General features: G+C 53.2%; 1 protein-coding gene across 1 annotated transcript in view; it reads left to right on the top strand.

Annotated features, from left to right (window-relative positions):
- Window positions 1-14,104, top strand: part of FMNL2 (formin like 2) — a 113,095-nt gene extending 98,991 nt beyond the window's left edge. Inside the window, 11 exon segments of the mRNA XM_063161491.1 lie at window positions 1,282-1,406; window positions 2,174-2,376; window positions 3,541-3,775; window positions 4,536-4,604; window positions 4,693-4,773; window positions 5,823-5,952; window positions 6,039-6,202; window positions 6,331-6,432; window positions 7,219-7,317; window positions 7,867-7,990; window positions 12,278-14,104. Coding sequence (XP_063017561.1) covers window positions 1,282-1,406; window positions 2,174-2,376; window positions 3,541-3,775; window positions 4,536-4,604; window positions 4,693-4,773; window positions 5,823-5,952; window positions 6,039-6,202; window positions 6,331-6,432; window positions 7,219-7,317; window positions 7,867-7,990; window positions 12,278-12,384 — 1,439 coding nt within the window. The 3' untranslated portion in view covers window positions 12,385-14,104.
- The last annotated feature ends 172 nt before the right edge of the window (window positions 14,105-14,276 follow it).

The following is a 14,276-nucleotide window of genomic DNA, read 5'->3' as shown; positions in this document are numbered from 1 at the left end:
TCTGAGCTCCATTATCTTTGCCACAAGGCATTCCTGCCTTCCCTGTCCTGGAATAACCTGGAGCAGTTAATTATCCATTCCAGTGTGTGCACAAGTAGAAAATTTCCTTTTTCCATGGGTGTTCAAAGCTGTTCCTTCTTTTCTTTTAGGAATTATTTTAAGTAACCCCATCAATTAAGCAGAGAGCAAAACCCTGTTTAGTGTAGATGACCACAAGCTGGATAAATACAGTTCCCAAAATTCCCACTGGAATATTCTGTGTATTCCCTGTTACCCCACTTAGTGTCCAGCACTGCAGGACCAAGGTTTCTGTTCCATGTTTGCCGGATTTTCTGGGGAGTAATTCAGGAGCAAAACGTTGATTGATGAACTTTAATTCATTGATTTTGTAGCAAGGAGCAAATTTGTGTTCTCATGTAAGGAAAAGGAAATGGGAACTGGATTATGGAAATTATACATGTGGCTTCCAGATTGAATGGAATAGGGACAGGAACAGGAATAGGAACAGGAATAGGAATGGGAATGGAATGGGAATGGGAATAGGAATAGATATAGGAATAGGAATAGGAATAGATATAAGAATAGGAATAGATATAAGAATAGGAATAGATATAAGAATAGGAATAGATATAAGAATAGGAATAGAAGTAGAAATAGAAATAGAAATAGAAATAGGGTTGTTCCCTTGCTCAGTCAGGTCTCATTTCCAGGTTTCATTTTCACAGCTCCTCTGTTTAAATTCCTAAATTACTCCAGAGTTCCCAAATGACTTGGATTTGCACAGCACAGGAATTAAAACCTGGCTTTAAACCCCTGTTAAAGCCCAGCTTTGCTGCAGCTCATCCCTTTGGCCTTGAAACTCAAACCTGCTGAGAAGTGGCCTGCTGCAGTTTCCCCAAATCCCATTTCCCAAACCTTTGGGAACGGGGCATTTTTCCATTCCTGTCACCTGTTTGTGACACAGCTCAGAGTGGGCTCTGCCAGCAACAGCACAGGGCTGAATTCACCCACTCTCTTCCTTTCCCATGGAGTTTGGGCAGAGCCTGGGAGTTCAGATCAGCCCAGGCAGCTGGTGGGGCTACAGGGATCCCAGATTTCCCTTTGGGAGGTTTGCAGAGCCCTGCTGAGGGCTGGGGCTCCCCTCTCCAGCAGCCCTGCAGGCAGTGCCACCTTTCCAGGTCTCAGTGGGACAGTCAGCTCAGCCCAGTCCTTGCCCAGGGCTGGGGAGCTGTCAGGGCGTTCCCAGGCGCTTTCTCAGGAGCTGCCCCTGTCTGTCCCCAGCTGTGAAGATCAAGAAGCCCATCAAGACCAAGTTCCGCATGCCCGTGTTCAACTGGGTGGCGCTGAAGCCCAACCAGATCAACGGCACCGTCTTCAACGAGATCGATGACGAGCGCATCCTCGAGGTGCCCTGCTCCTTCCCTCCCTGCTGCCCTGCACAGCCTGCATTCCACACTGGGAATGTTTGCCTTGGAAAAGCCTCTCTGACCGCCCAGTCCAGCCCTGGGGCCAGCACTGCCCCCTGTCCCCAATGCCACATCCACAGAGGTTAAATCCCCCCAGGAATGGGGGCTCCAGCCCCTTCCAGGGCCTGCCCACACTTGCCAATATCCAATATTGCCTAAAATCCAACTAAGGCTCTGCTGGAGCAGCCTGGTTCCATTTGCTCTCCTCCTGTCCCTGTTCCCTGGGAGCAAAGCTGGCTGTCCCCTCCTGTCAGGGAATTGTGGGGAGTGGGAAGTTCTCCAGGGCACAGCAGTCACTCTGGGACAGGGCTCATTCCATGGATGCTTTAGCCATGGCTGGATAAAGCACCAGGGCTCACCAATGTTTTCCTGAATTTCTGAACCTGTGCAGAGCTGTTTGGTGCTGGATTTCTGGGTTCTGGCCAGAATTCCTCATCCCAGCTCAGGAGTGTGTTCCTTCCATCCCTCAGCCTGTGACAGAGCTCTCTGGGCTCCAAAGCCAGGTTGGACAGGGTTGGAAAAACTCGAGCTGGTGGAAGTTGTCCCTGCCCATAGCTGGGGGTAGAACTGGGATGAGCTTTAACATTCCAACCCAAACCATTCCATGATTCCATGACCCTGTCTCAGCCACCACAAGGCTTTCCCTGCAGTCCTGGATGAGGGTTTAATTGTTCCCTGCGGGATAAATCCTTTCCTTTCCTTTCCAGGATCTAAACGTGGATGAATTTGAGGAGATATTCAAAACGAAAGCGCAGGGCCCAGCCATGGACCTGACCTCCAGCAAGCAGAAGATCCCTCAGAAAGGCTCCAACAAGGTGACACTGCTGGATGCCAACAGAGCCAAGAACTTGGCCATCACGCTGCGCAAGGCCGGCAAGACGGCGGACGAGATCTGCAAAGCCATCCACGTGTGAGTGCAGCCAAGGGACCCTGCCCCAGGCTGATGGAAAACATTCCATGGTGGTGCATTCCCAGAAATCAGAGTTGGATTTGTGCTGCTGAATCACTGTTGGGGTTGGACAAACCAGCACTTCCTTTATTAAGGCAGCTCCTTCCAGCCTGTCCAGTTTGCCATGGCAGCTCCACGGTGTTTCCTGTCCCAGTGAGCAAAATCCAGAGGGAACCCAGGAGGAGGCAGCTCTCCTGGTTTGCTCCGTGAAGTATGGGTATACTCCAGGTGTTGGAGCAGATTTTGCATGGAATTAGGTTTGTGGAGCGGCTTCAGGAACTGATATGGATCCTTCCCTGCTCCTGGGACAGGAGCTGCTTCTTGGGGCTGATCCCAAATCCATCCAGACTCAACCTGGCCATGGCAAACATCTCCCACTCCTCCCTTAAGGAATGTCTCCAAATATGGATACACAAGCTTTGCCTTTGGCTGAGAATGACCCAAACCTGCTCCAGGTCCTGGCATGTTCAGCAGTTGGGCTTTAGGGAGCTCTGGGCCATTTAAATACCAATATTTGCTCCTCCCCACCTCTTTTCCCTGGAAAAGTGAGCCTGGAGGGGTGGGGGAATGGCCACATGTTTGAAAATGGAAACAGCATCATTCCCATTATCCTTGGATCCTGTTCCCATCTGCATGGGCAGGGCAGGAGGAGCTTCACAGCTGCTTCTTTGCTTTTCTTCTTGTGGAGCTGAGTCCCAGACTGCTCTGGGTTGGGAGGGACCTTAAAGCCCATCCAGTCCATCCAGGGACACCTCCCACTGTCCCAGGGTGCTCCAAACCCCATCCAGCCTGGCCTTGGGCACTGCCAGGGATCCAGGGGCAGCCCCAGCTGCTCTGGCAATCCCAGCCCAGCCAGGAATTCCCAGTTCCCAATGTCCCACCCATCCCTGCCCTCTGGCACTGGGAGCCATTCCCTGGCTCCTGTCCCTCCATCCCTTGTCCCCAGTCCCTCTGCAGCTCTCCTGGAGCCCCTTCAGGCCCTGCCAGGGGCTGTGAGCTCTGCCTGGAGCCTTCCCTTCTCCAGGGAACATTCCCAGCTCTCCCAGCCCGGTCCCGTGGCAGAGGCACATCCATGGCCTGGCCTGGAGCTCTGTCCCCACTCCCTTTTCTGGGATTTTCCCTCAGCTTTGACCTGAAGACGCTGCCGGTGGATTTCGTGGAGTGCCTGATGCGGTTCCTGCCCACGGAGAACGAGGTGAAGGTGCTGAGGCTCTACGAGAGGGAGAGGAAGCCCCTGGAGAACCTGTCGGACGAGGACAGGTTCATGATGCAGTTCAGCAAGATCGAGAGGCTGATGCAGAAGATGACCATCATGGCCTTCATCGGCAACTTCGCCGAGAGCATCCAGATGCTCACCCCGGTGAGGGGAGCGGGGAATTTCCACAGCTGGGAGGGACCAGGGGATCGTGGATCCAGCCCCTGGCCCTGCACAGACACCCCAAAACCCCACCTGGCCATCCCTTGGAGTGCTGTCCAGACACTCCTGGAGCTCTTGGGAATGCGCCCATTCCCCGGGGAGCCTGGGCAGCCTCAAAGCAATATTGCTGGGAAAAGTTACTCTTGGTGCTGGTCCATGGGCCCTTGGAATTGTGTTCATCCAGCCTGAATGCCTGGGACAGCTGTAGGGGTTGGAATGTGAATCCTTATTTACATCTGAGGGGGGTAAATCTGGGTTAGGAATCCTGGGGTGTCAGGGCAGAGGAACATTCACTGAATCCCAGGGACATTTCCAGGGATCCAGGGGCAGCCCCAGCTGCTCTGGCAATCCCAGCCCAGCCAGGAATTCCCAGTTCCCAGTGTCCCATCCATCCCTGCCCTCTGGCACTGGGAGCCATTCCCTGGCTCATGTCCCTCCATCCCTTGTCCCCAGTCCCTCTCAGCTCTCCTGGAGCCCCTTCAGGCCCTGCCAGGGGCTGTGAGCTCTGCCTGGAGCCTTCCCTGCTCCAGGGGAACATTCCCAGCTCTCCCAGCCTGGCTACATGGCAGAGGGACATCAGTGCTCTTTCCCGTGGTATGGATGAAAACCAGGAAGGTTTTTTCCAGGATGTGAGTGTTTGGATGTTCATGTTTCTCCTGGCTGGATGTGCATTAACCAAAGCTCTCTCTGTGTTTCCCCACAGCAACTCCACGCCATAATTGCTGCCTCTGTCTCCATAAAGTCATCCCAAAAACTCAAGAAAATCCTGGAGGTAGGTCTGGTCTCAGCTGTCCTAGGGGTGTCTAACTTCCAGGAATTTGTCCTGAGAATTCCTGCTCTGCTCTGTTTCATCCTGGCAGATCATCCTGGCTCTTGGGAATTACATGAACAGCAGCAAACGAGGGGCTGTGTATGGATTTAAGCTGCAGAGCTTAGACCTGGTAAGAAAAGCAGGAGTGTGCTGTGGGCACCAGCTGGGAATTGGAGCTGTGCAGTTCTTGAGGCTGGAAAAACCTTCCAAGACCATGGAGTCCAACCGTCCCCAGCACTGCCCCATGTCCCCAGTGCCACATCCACAGACCTCTGAAATCCCTCCAATTCCATTCCCTGAGCCCCCTTTCCATGGGGAAATTCCTGCTGTGTCCCCCTGAGCTGCCCTGGGCCAGCCTGAGGCCGTTCCCTCTGCTCCTGTCCCTGTTCCCCCCGGCTGTGCCCTCCTGGCAGGGAATTCCAGAGAGGGAAAAGATCCCTGGGGATCCTCCTGTGCTCCAGGTGAGCCCGGCCCGGCTCCCTCAGGGATTCTGCAGCCCCTGCCCGGCTCCCTCAGGGATTCTGCAGCCCCTGCCCGGCTCCCTCAGGGATTCTGCAGCCCCTGCCCAGCTCCCTCAGGGATTCTGCAGCCCCTGCCCGGCTCCCTCAGGGATTCTGCAGCCCCGGCCCGGCTCCCTCAGGGATTCTGCAGCCCCTGCCCGGCTCCCTCAGGGATTCTGCAGCCCCGGCCCGGCTCCCTCAGGGATTCTGCAGCCCCTGCCCGGCTCCCTCAGGGATTCTGCAGCCCCTGCCCGGCTCCCTCAGGGATTCTGCAGCCCCTGCCCAGCTCCTTCAGGGATTCTCCAGCCCTTCCCTGCTCCGTTCCCTTCCCTGGCCCCGCTCCAGCCCCTCAGGGTCCCTCCTGTCCCAGAGCTGTCCCCAGCCCTGGCGGTGCCCCAGCAGTGCCAGCACAGGGACGGGCACTGCCCTGGGGCTGTGTCACACCAGGGCTGGCACAGCCCAGGGCCTCCTGCCCAGCTGGGCACCCCTGGGCTCATGTTCATCACCCCAGATCCTTGCCCAGTTTTCCAGCCTCTCTATCCCAACCCCATGGCCCTTCAGAAGGTCCTGGTGACCCAGGTGGCTGCTGGGGACTCCACTGGTGGTTCCCAGCATGGAGCACACGCTGGAGCACCCCAGTGAGTCCCATTGCTCCCCACATGGTTCCTGCTGCTCCCAGCTGCTGGAGACCAAGTCCACGGACCGGAAGCAGACGCTGCTGCACTACATCTCCAACGTGGTGAAGGAGAAGTACCAGCACGTGGCCCTGTTCTACAACGAGCTGCACTACGTGGAGAAGGCAGCAGCAGGTACAGCCCCTCCTGTGCCCTGCCCTGCCCTGCTGGGACATTCCTGGCACAGCTGGCACGCTCAGCATTCCTGTACCTCTCCCCAGTGTCTCTGGAGAACGTCCTGCTGGACGTGAAGGAGCTGCAGCGGGGCCTGGAGCTGACCAAGCGCGAGTACACCATGCACGACCACAACACCATGCTCAAGGACTTCATCCAGAGCAACGAGGGCAAGCTCAAGAAGCTCCAGGATGATGCCAAAATAGCCCAGGTACTGCTGTGCTCCCGGGATCTGTGGTGAGGGGGGTGACACCAGGGATGGGCTGTGTTTCCATGGAATGCTGGGGATGAGGAGGGTGCCTGGGAGGTGTGCATGGCACTGAGGCTGGGCTGTTGCAGGATGCCTTCGATGATGCTGTGAAGTATTTCGGGGAGAATCCCAAGACAACCCCACCCTCGGTCTTCTTCCCGGTGTTTGTCCGCTTTGTGAAGGCCTACAAGGTAAACCAGAGCTCCCTTGTCCTTGTCCTCCTCTTCCTTCTCTTTCTCCTCCTCCTCTTTGTCCTCTGCCAACTTCTTCTCCTCCTATACTCTTCCTTCTCCTCCTCCTCCTCTTTCTCCTCCTTCTTTCTCCTCCTTCTTTCTCCTCCTTCTTTTTCCTTTCTTTTCCTTTCCTTTCCTTTCCTTTCCTTTCCTTTCCTTTCCTTTCCTTTCCTTTCCTTTCCTTTCCTTTCCTTTCCTTTCCTTTCCTTTCCTTTCCTTTCCTTTCCTTTCCTTTCCTTTCCTTTCCTTTCCTTTCCTTTCCTTTCCTTTCCTTTCCTTTCCTTTCCTTTCCTTTCCTTTCCTTTCCTTTCCTTTCCTTTCCTTTCCTTTCTCCTCCTTCTCCTCCTCATCCTCTTTGTCCTTCCCCAACTTCTTCTCCTCCTATACTCTTCCTCCTCCTCCTCCTCCTCCTCTTTCTCTCTCTCTTCTCTTCTCTTCTCTTCTCTTCTCTTCTCTTCTCTTCTCTTCTCTTCTCTTCTCTTCTCTTCTCTTCTCTTCTCTTCTCTTCTCTTCTCTTCTCTTCTCTTCTCTTCTCTTCTCTTCTCTTCTCTTCTCTTCTCTTCTCTTCTCTTCTCTTCTCTTCTCTTCTCTTCTCTTCTCTTCTCTGTTCCCCCTTCTTCTCCTTTCTCCTTCTCCTTTCTTGTCCTTGTCCTGTCCCTCCCTCAGAAAGCCCCACGGTGGCACAGATCCCATTCCTCCCTGGCTCCCCATGGATCTCTAACCCATGGATTTTCTCACAAACAGCAAGCAGAGGAAGAGAATGAGCTGAGGAAAAAGCAGGAACAGGCCTTAATGGAAAAACTCATGGAGCAAGAAGCGTTGATGGAGCAACAGGACCAAAAGGTATGGCACAGACACAGCTTCCAGGTGGGATTGGGTTCCTGATTTTCAGCAACCTCAGCTCCAAGTGAGGAACTGTAGTTGCCTACAAAGAGTCTGGAAGTTTTTATGGAGGGAACTGGGATGGGCTGGAAAAGTTCCAATGTGTGTTCTGCTGCTTTGGAAGTTGGCAAAATGAAGGAAAACTAAATAGGTGGAAAGTTGCAATGAGCTAAACTTCATCCTTCCCTGACTTCTCCATGGAGCGGGAGCAAGAAAGGAGGAGAAGGAGGAAAAGAAGAGAAGGAGGAGGAGAAGGAAAAGAAAAACAGGAGGAGAAAGAGGAGAAGGAAAAGAAAAGCAGGATGTGAAAGAGGAGAAGGAGGAGGAGAAGAGTATAGGAGAAGAATTGGGGGGAGGACGATGAGGAAGAGGAGAAAGAGAGGAGGAGGAGGACGAGGCTGTTCACAGCCTTGGGAATGGGTGGGAATGGCAGTTCCCAGGGGTGAGTGAGGCTCAGAAGCAGCCCAGGAGGGGGACAGCTCCCTGCTGACCGTGCCCTGTGTGTCCCAGTCCCCATCCCACAAGAGCAAGCGGCAGCAGCAGGAGCTGATCGCGGAGCTGCGGCGCCGGCAGGTCAAGGACAACCGGCACGTGTACGAGGGCAAGGACGGCGCCATCGAGGACATCATCACAGGTACCTGTGCCAGCTGCCATCCCAGCCGTGCCCTGGGGATCTGCCCCCCTCCTCTGCTCCCCTCCTGCTTGTGTGCTGTGGAGCAAGTGCAGAAGGTTCTGCTCCTTCTCTTCCAGCCTGGGGGACATCCGCAGGGTTGTAGGGCAGGCAGGGAGTGCCTGATGCCAGCCCCGTGGATCTGTCCCAGATCCCTTTTTACTCCCCACAAATGGGATCAGGGTCAGGATGAAGAGCCTCTGTTCTCATTAAAATTGATCCCAGAAATCCCTCAGTCAGCCCCCAGCAACCCCAAACTGCTCCAGGTTTTCCTGCTGATCCCAGAGGGAAGGGACACAGCCCCTGGTGCAGCCAGGCACAGTCAGGACTTGGCTGCAAATGTTTGCTGATTGAGGGAGCCACCTGAACTGCATCTTTCCCAGGAATGAAATCCTTTTTAACACTTCCAGCTTCTGGGATTGCAGAACGGGGAGTTTTCCACATGTTTTTCACCTGTGGTGTGGAAGGAAAATGATTTAACACCTCAGGAGCTTCACAAACTCCATTTCCTTGCACAGAGCCCAAAAATAAAAGTCTTTGCCAACTGCTCCTGGAAGTTTTCCACAGGAGTTTTTCCTGCAGAAGGGCAGGAGAGCTCTTTGATCCCTCACTAAGGAAGCCAGGGAAATTTTGCCCAATTGGATGAAGTGTGTGAAGCTTGCCCAACTCCTTTTAACCTTGATTAATGGCCCTGAGATAACATTGCTCATTTAAAGGGCAGGGTGGCAATAATATCCAACCTGGCATTGCTTCCACAACTCCTCCGGACTCCTGGGACTCCATTTAATTGGAAAAATGGTTTTCCTGCTCTGTGGAAGGAACAGATTGTGTGGCAGATGCCCATCCCTATGGAAAAAACCATCTAGGGGAGAGGGTGCCAGGCTCCAATTAAACATTTCCTGCACTCTTGTGCCTGAATTTGCCCATTTTGGGACCTCAAGTCATGGAGGAGGAAAGGTCAGGCATGGAAGGTCAGGTAGGACCAAGGTCACCTCCCCCTCCCTGGAGATCTCCCAGTAAATCCTGCACCTCCCCATCTCTGGGAGTGCTCCAGGCCAGGCTGGATGGGGTTTGGAGCACTCTGGGACAGTGGAGGGTGTCCCTGCCCATGGCTGGGGTGACACCGGGTGGGATTTAAGGTCCCTTCCAACCCAGATCATCCCAAACGCCAAGGTATTCCCACAAACCTGTAGCACGCCTGAAAGCAAGATCTCCAAGGCAATTATTTTATATAGAGGGGGAATGGCTTTAAGGTGAAGGACGGGTCAGGGATTGGGCAGGAATTCCTGGCTGGGCAGGTGGAGTGGCCCTGGCACAGGGTGCCCAGAGCAGCTGTGGCTGCCCCTGGATCCCTGGCAGCGCCCAAGGCCAGGCTGGACAGGGCTTGGAGCAGCAGTGGAAGGTGTCCCTGCCATGGCAGGCTGGGATGGGATGAGTTTAAGCTCCCTTCCCACCCAAACCAGGCTGGGATTCCACGAGTGGATGAAATACCTCCTGAAGCCTCAGGGCCACCTTGTCCCAGGGCCAGTGAGGAGCAGGCTGGAGCGTGTCCCAGTGTCCCAGAGGGAGCCCTGAGGTGTGCCCTGCTGGAGCAGGCTGACCGTGGTTTGTGTGTGGCTGTTGTTGTTCCCATGCAGTGCTGAAGACGGTGCCGTTCACCGCCCGAAGCGCCAAGCGCGGCTCTCGGTTCTTCTGCGACCCTGTTGTCCCTGAGGAATTCCATTACTAAACTCTCCCTCTTTCACACCTGACGCTCTTAGAAACCAGGAAGGTCGCTGTAGACTTTTTGCCACTTTGTTTGTGCGGATCTCAGCCAGGAGTCTGTGACTGTTGAGTGTGTAGTGGTGTCCAGCGTCCTCCTGACTTTGTAGTGGTGTCCCCTCTGTTGCACGTCCTCTTCATCCCATCCCTGTTCCCATCCCATTCCATCTGGCTGTCCTCGTGTCCCATAGAACAGCAAGCTGGGAGTCACTGGGATGAGGCTCCTGCAGTGCAAGGGCTGAGGAGCCCAAGCAGTGACAGCTCACCTGGCTGGTGTCACCTCGGGGTGCCGTGCATGTGGCACCTGCGAGTGAATTCCGGGCTGCATGGACCTTGGGAATGGCCTTGGGGATGGCTTCTGGCTCGGGAATGACACCCATGGGGTGGTGTAGGAATCCTAATGAGCCCCTGCATGTTCAGCTGCATGGGGTGGAACAGCGGGGTGAAATCTCTCCTTGTTCTGTCACGTCCATATTTAACTCTTTTATTCCATGCCAGTTCCATGCCAGCTTTATTTGATGGGATCAGGAATTCTCTGTGAATGAGGCTGGGCTCAGTGTGTGGAGCAGGGGAGTGGGGAGCAGGGCTGGGATTTGGGAATACGGGGCAGAACCACCAGAATGGCGTCAGTGCAAACCTGACATGGAACTGATTCCCATCGTGGTGTCCGTCACCCAGCATGGCCCTGGACACTGTTGTCCTCATTAAGGACTCAGCTTAAGAAGCCAGCAGTGTTCCTCCCACTGTTCCCTGTGTAACTCCATCAGTGCTGCCAATAAATGCACAAACTAACCCACTCCATGGTTCTGTGCTCTTCCGGGTTCTCTCTGTGTTCTCTTTCTGGAGCCAACCTTCAAAGCAGCTTGGAACTGGGCTAGGGAGCAGCCTCCTGTCCCTCCTGCCCCATCTAACCCCTCTTGCTCTGTGGTTTCTGCCCGGGAGGTTTGAACACTGACTTGACTTGCTCTTCATTCTCCATCCCATTTTTTTACTTAACCATCATTTTTTTGTGTTCTGTTTGTTTTTTTTTCTTTGTTGTTTTTTGTTTTTGTTTTTTTTCTGTTTAGCCCTAAAGAAGAATAATATCACTAAATTTCCCAATGTTCACTCGAGGGTAAGGATTTCTTCTAGCACAGCCGTGGTGGAGGATTCCCAGAGCTGGCAAGCATCTCTTTTTACTTGGCTTCCTCCTCTCTCTCTGTGCCAGGCAGCTGGTGGTAGATGTGGCTGAGCTAATACTGGTGAGACCCTTGAGGCCACTTGAGACCCAGATCCTTGATTTTCACCTCTGGAGGTGCAGGGATCCACAGGATGTTGGCTGGTGACCATCATCACACTGTTTTGGCCACTTCTTCTCAAGTTGAGCCCAAAACAGTTTTGTCCTCAAGTGCTGTTGGTCGGTGACCATCTTCACACCCCATTTTGGCCATTTTAATTCAAGCTGAGCCCAAAATAATCTTGTCCCGAGGTGCTGTTGGTAGGTCATCACCATCACACTCTGTTTTGGCCATTTCTCTTCAAGTCTAGCCCAAAACAGTTTCCTCCCTAGTGTTGCAGCCCCACAGTTGGGTTCTGCATGAAGTGGACAATCTCCAATTCCAGGTGTGGAGAGGGGAGAGCTGAGAAGTTTGGGAGTTCTATGTGACCCCCAACACAAGTTATCCAGGAAATCTGAGGGATTTGCCCAATCCAAGACAAATTTGTTGGCCAGGAGACCAGTATTTGAACCGGAATTGTCTTTAGTGCCTGTTCTCTTGTAGATGCACAGGTGACAGCACATGTAGCACCTGTAATGGGCTTCCACCATCCCATCCATCAGTTTTCTCCCTCTTCCATCCATCCATCCATCCATCCATCCATCCATCCATCCATCCATCCATCCATCCATCCATCCATCCATCCATCCATCCATCCATCCATCCATCCATCCATCCATCCATCCATCCATCCATCCTCCCACCCCATGCTCAGTGTTCCCTCCCGAGCTCTCCCCTCCTTTGGCTGATTAAACATCACTTCATCCATGGAATGCAGCTGGAGAATCCCAACCCAGTGCCAGCTGCTTTTCCCAGGACACCTCCTTTACATCTTGGAGGGCCTTGCCAACCTGAACATTCCATGCTAAAGGGGATGTATGGATCTTAAATCCATCCCGGCATGCCTCAGCTAGGGTCACACACCCGCCATGAGGAACATCCTCCAGCTCAGGTGTGTGGGAACGTGCAGGAACATCCCAAACCACCTGGCTGGGCTCGATGTGGCCTTGGTGAGAGCTGTGAGGAGATTCCCACAGCACCATTCCCACCAGCACCCCAATCCCACCAGTATTAACCGGCCGCTGGGGCGCGTAGCTCGAGCACAGCCATCCTTCCCCGCTCCCGTGCTCCACAAGCTGCTTTGACTGGCTTCCAGCGGGCCTTCTAGCGTCTGTCGTGCCGTCCGCGCGTCCGTGTGTCCCGCGGGGCGCTGCTGACTGCCGGCTCCCCGCAGATCTCCGGAACCAGCCGTACCGCCGGGCCGACGCGCTGAGGAGGAGCGTGCGCCGCCGCTTCGACGAGCACGGGCTGCGCTCCAACGGCGCCGAGCTGGCCATGTGAGCCGCGGGCCGGGCGCGTCCCGCCCGCGCCGGGGAACACCGACCTCCTCATCCTCATCCTCCTCCTCCTCCTCCTCCGCAGGGACCCCGGCCCCGCGCCGGGCTCTCCGCGCCAAGTGCCTCAAATGGAAGCTCCTGCTCCGACGGATCCAAGCAATAGGATTGGGCTTGGTTGGGTTTCTCCGGACTCTGCCGAGACTCTGCAGGATTTGTAACCAAAATGTAAAATAGGGGTTGGGTTGGGGGGTTGGGTTGGTGAGAGCAAGGGCTCCCGTGGGCCTGACTGGTTGGAAACTGGGAATACTGGGAATACTGGGACATGCTTGGCTTTTAACGCTGGGCCGAGGGGCAGGCCCGGCCTTCAGCTGCACTTAACAGCTCTTTTTTAATTCAATCTACAAACAAAGACATTTGAGGGCTTTCTGTGCCTGGAATTAAAATAATCTCAAGGAATAAACCAGCCCTTTTCCCAGCCCATGCAGCCTCCACATGGAAGGCGGGCCCGCAGTCCCAGGGCTAGGACTGGAACAGGAGGTGCCCCAGCCCAGCGCGGGGGTTTGGGATGTTCCAGGGCTTTGGCTGGGTGGCCGAGGCAGGCAGCATTTTGATAACAGCGTATTTATTAATTAGCACTAAGCAATTAACACCCAGTAATCAGTATTAGGCTCTGAGGACCAGTGCAGTCCAGTTCCTGGCAGGGGGATTGCAGCCCTGCTCCGGCTCAGATCCCTGCTGAGGCTCCTTTGGGAGGGAAGCCCAGCCTGAAACTCCCAGTCGGGTTCAGGTTCTCCATGGCATTTTCCAAGCCTACAAAGGGACAGGGGGCAGATTTAGGACCACGGTGCCCCTCCCTGTGCCCCGGAGCAGCGGGATCAGGATGGATCCCACTCCCTGCCAGCAGCAGCCAGGAGTTGGGAAGAGCTGGACTGAGGAGAAATTCATCCTTCCCAAATCCCATTAACTTCCAGCTTCCCTGCCTGGGCTCATCCATCTGTTAATTGTAAAATTTCTTGTATAGTATTTAACCACTGAATTTCTTTGCCCTTTTCCATTGTGCTCCTGTGAACCACTGGTGAAGGTCCCTGTTTTTTTTTTTTTTTTTTTTTTTCCCCTGGATAATGTGTAGTTATATGATAATCTGTTTTTAAATGTACAGATATTTTGCTACAAAATTGGTGCAGTTTTTTATGGTTTTTACACTTCCCCCCAATTTAGCCTCTGGGTAATATTGTAAATATTGTTTAAAAGAAAATAAATGCATCAAGCCTGTGCTATACAATCTGAATGTTATTTTAACTTATAGTTTTTGTTTTTATATTTAACTAAAAGGACAGTTTTGGACTCAGAGTTACCACATTGACCAATTTCCAGGAATTTTTCCTTGAAAAACTGCCAAGTTTTGCATTTACAGCACTGTGTACTTGACCTGCTAAAGAGAACATGCCACTGTTGGAATGAGCGTTTGGATCAAAGAAAATTGGATAATTTGAATTTCAAATTTCAGCACTTGTTGGGGTATAAGCACTAAATCTCATTTTCTTCAGCTCAAAGGTATTTTTATAATAAAAGCCCAGAATGAAAGCCAAGCTGGCATGTTCTCTTTAATATTTTTCTAGTCATAGATCTGCTTCTTAGCAAGATTAGAAGTGTTTCTAAAGCAGTTCACGTTCCTTTCCTGGTCTGTTCCTGCCATAAAATCAAATAAACTATTTACACTACTACACTGAAATCCAGAGGGTTTTTTTGGGTCACTTTTACCTGGTTTTCTTTTCCCAAAAAATGCTGATATTTGCTAGGTGAACACCTGGAGCTTGTGTGGATGAAGATGGAAAGAATTTTGAAAGAATTCTTTGTTATTCTGGAAGAGGCTGAGGCAAGAAATTTGGGGTGTGG

The sequence above is a fragment of the Melospiza melodia genome, chromosome 8 (genome assembly GCF_035770615.1).
Source record: "Melospiza melodia melodia isolate bMelMel2 chromosome 8, bMelMel2.pri, whole genome shotgun sequence".
Classification (NCBI taxonomy): Eukaryota; Metazoa; Chordata; class Aves; order Passeriformes; family Passerellidae; genus Melospiza; species Melospiza melodia.
This window is presented reverse-complemented; position numbering and strand designations above follow the sequence as displayed.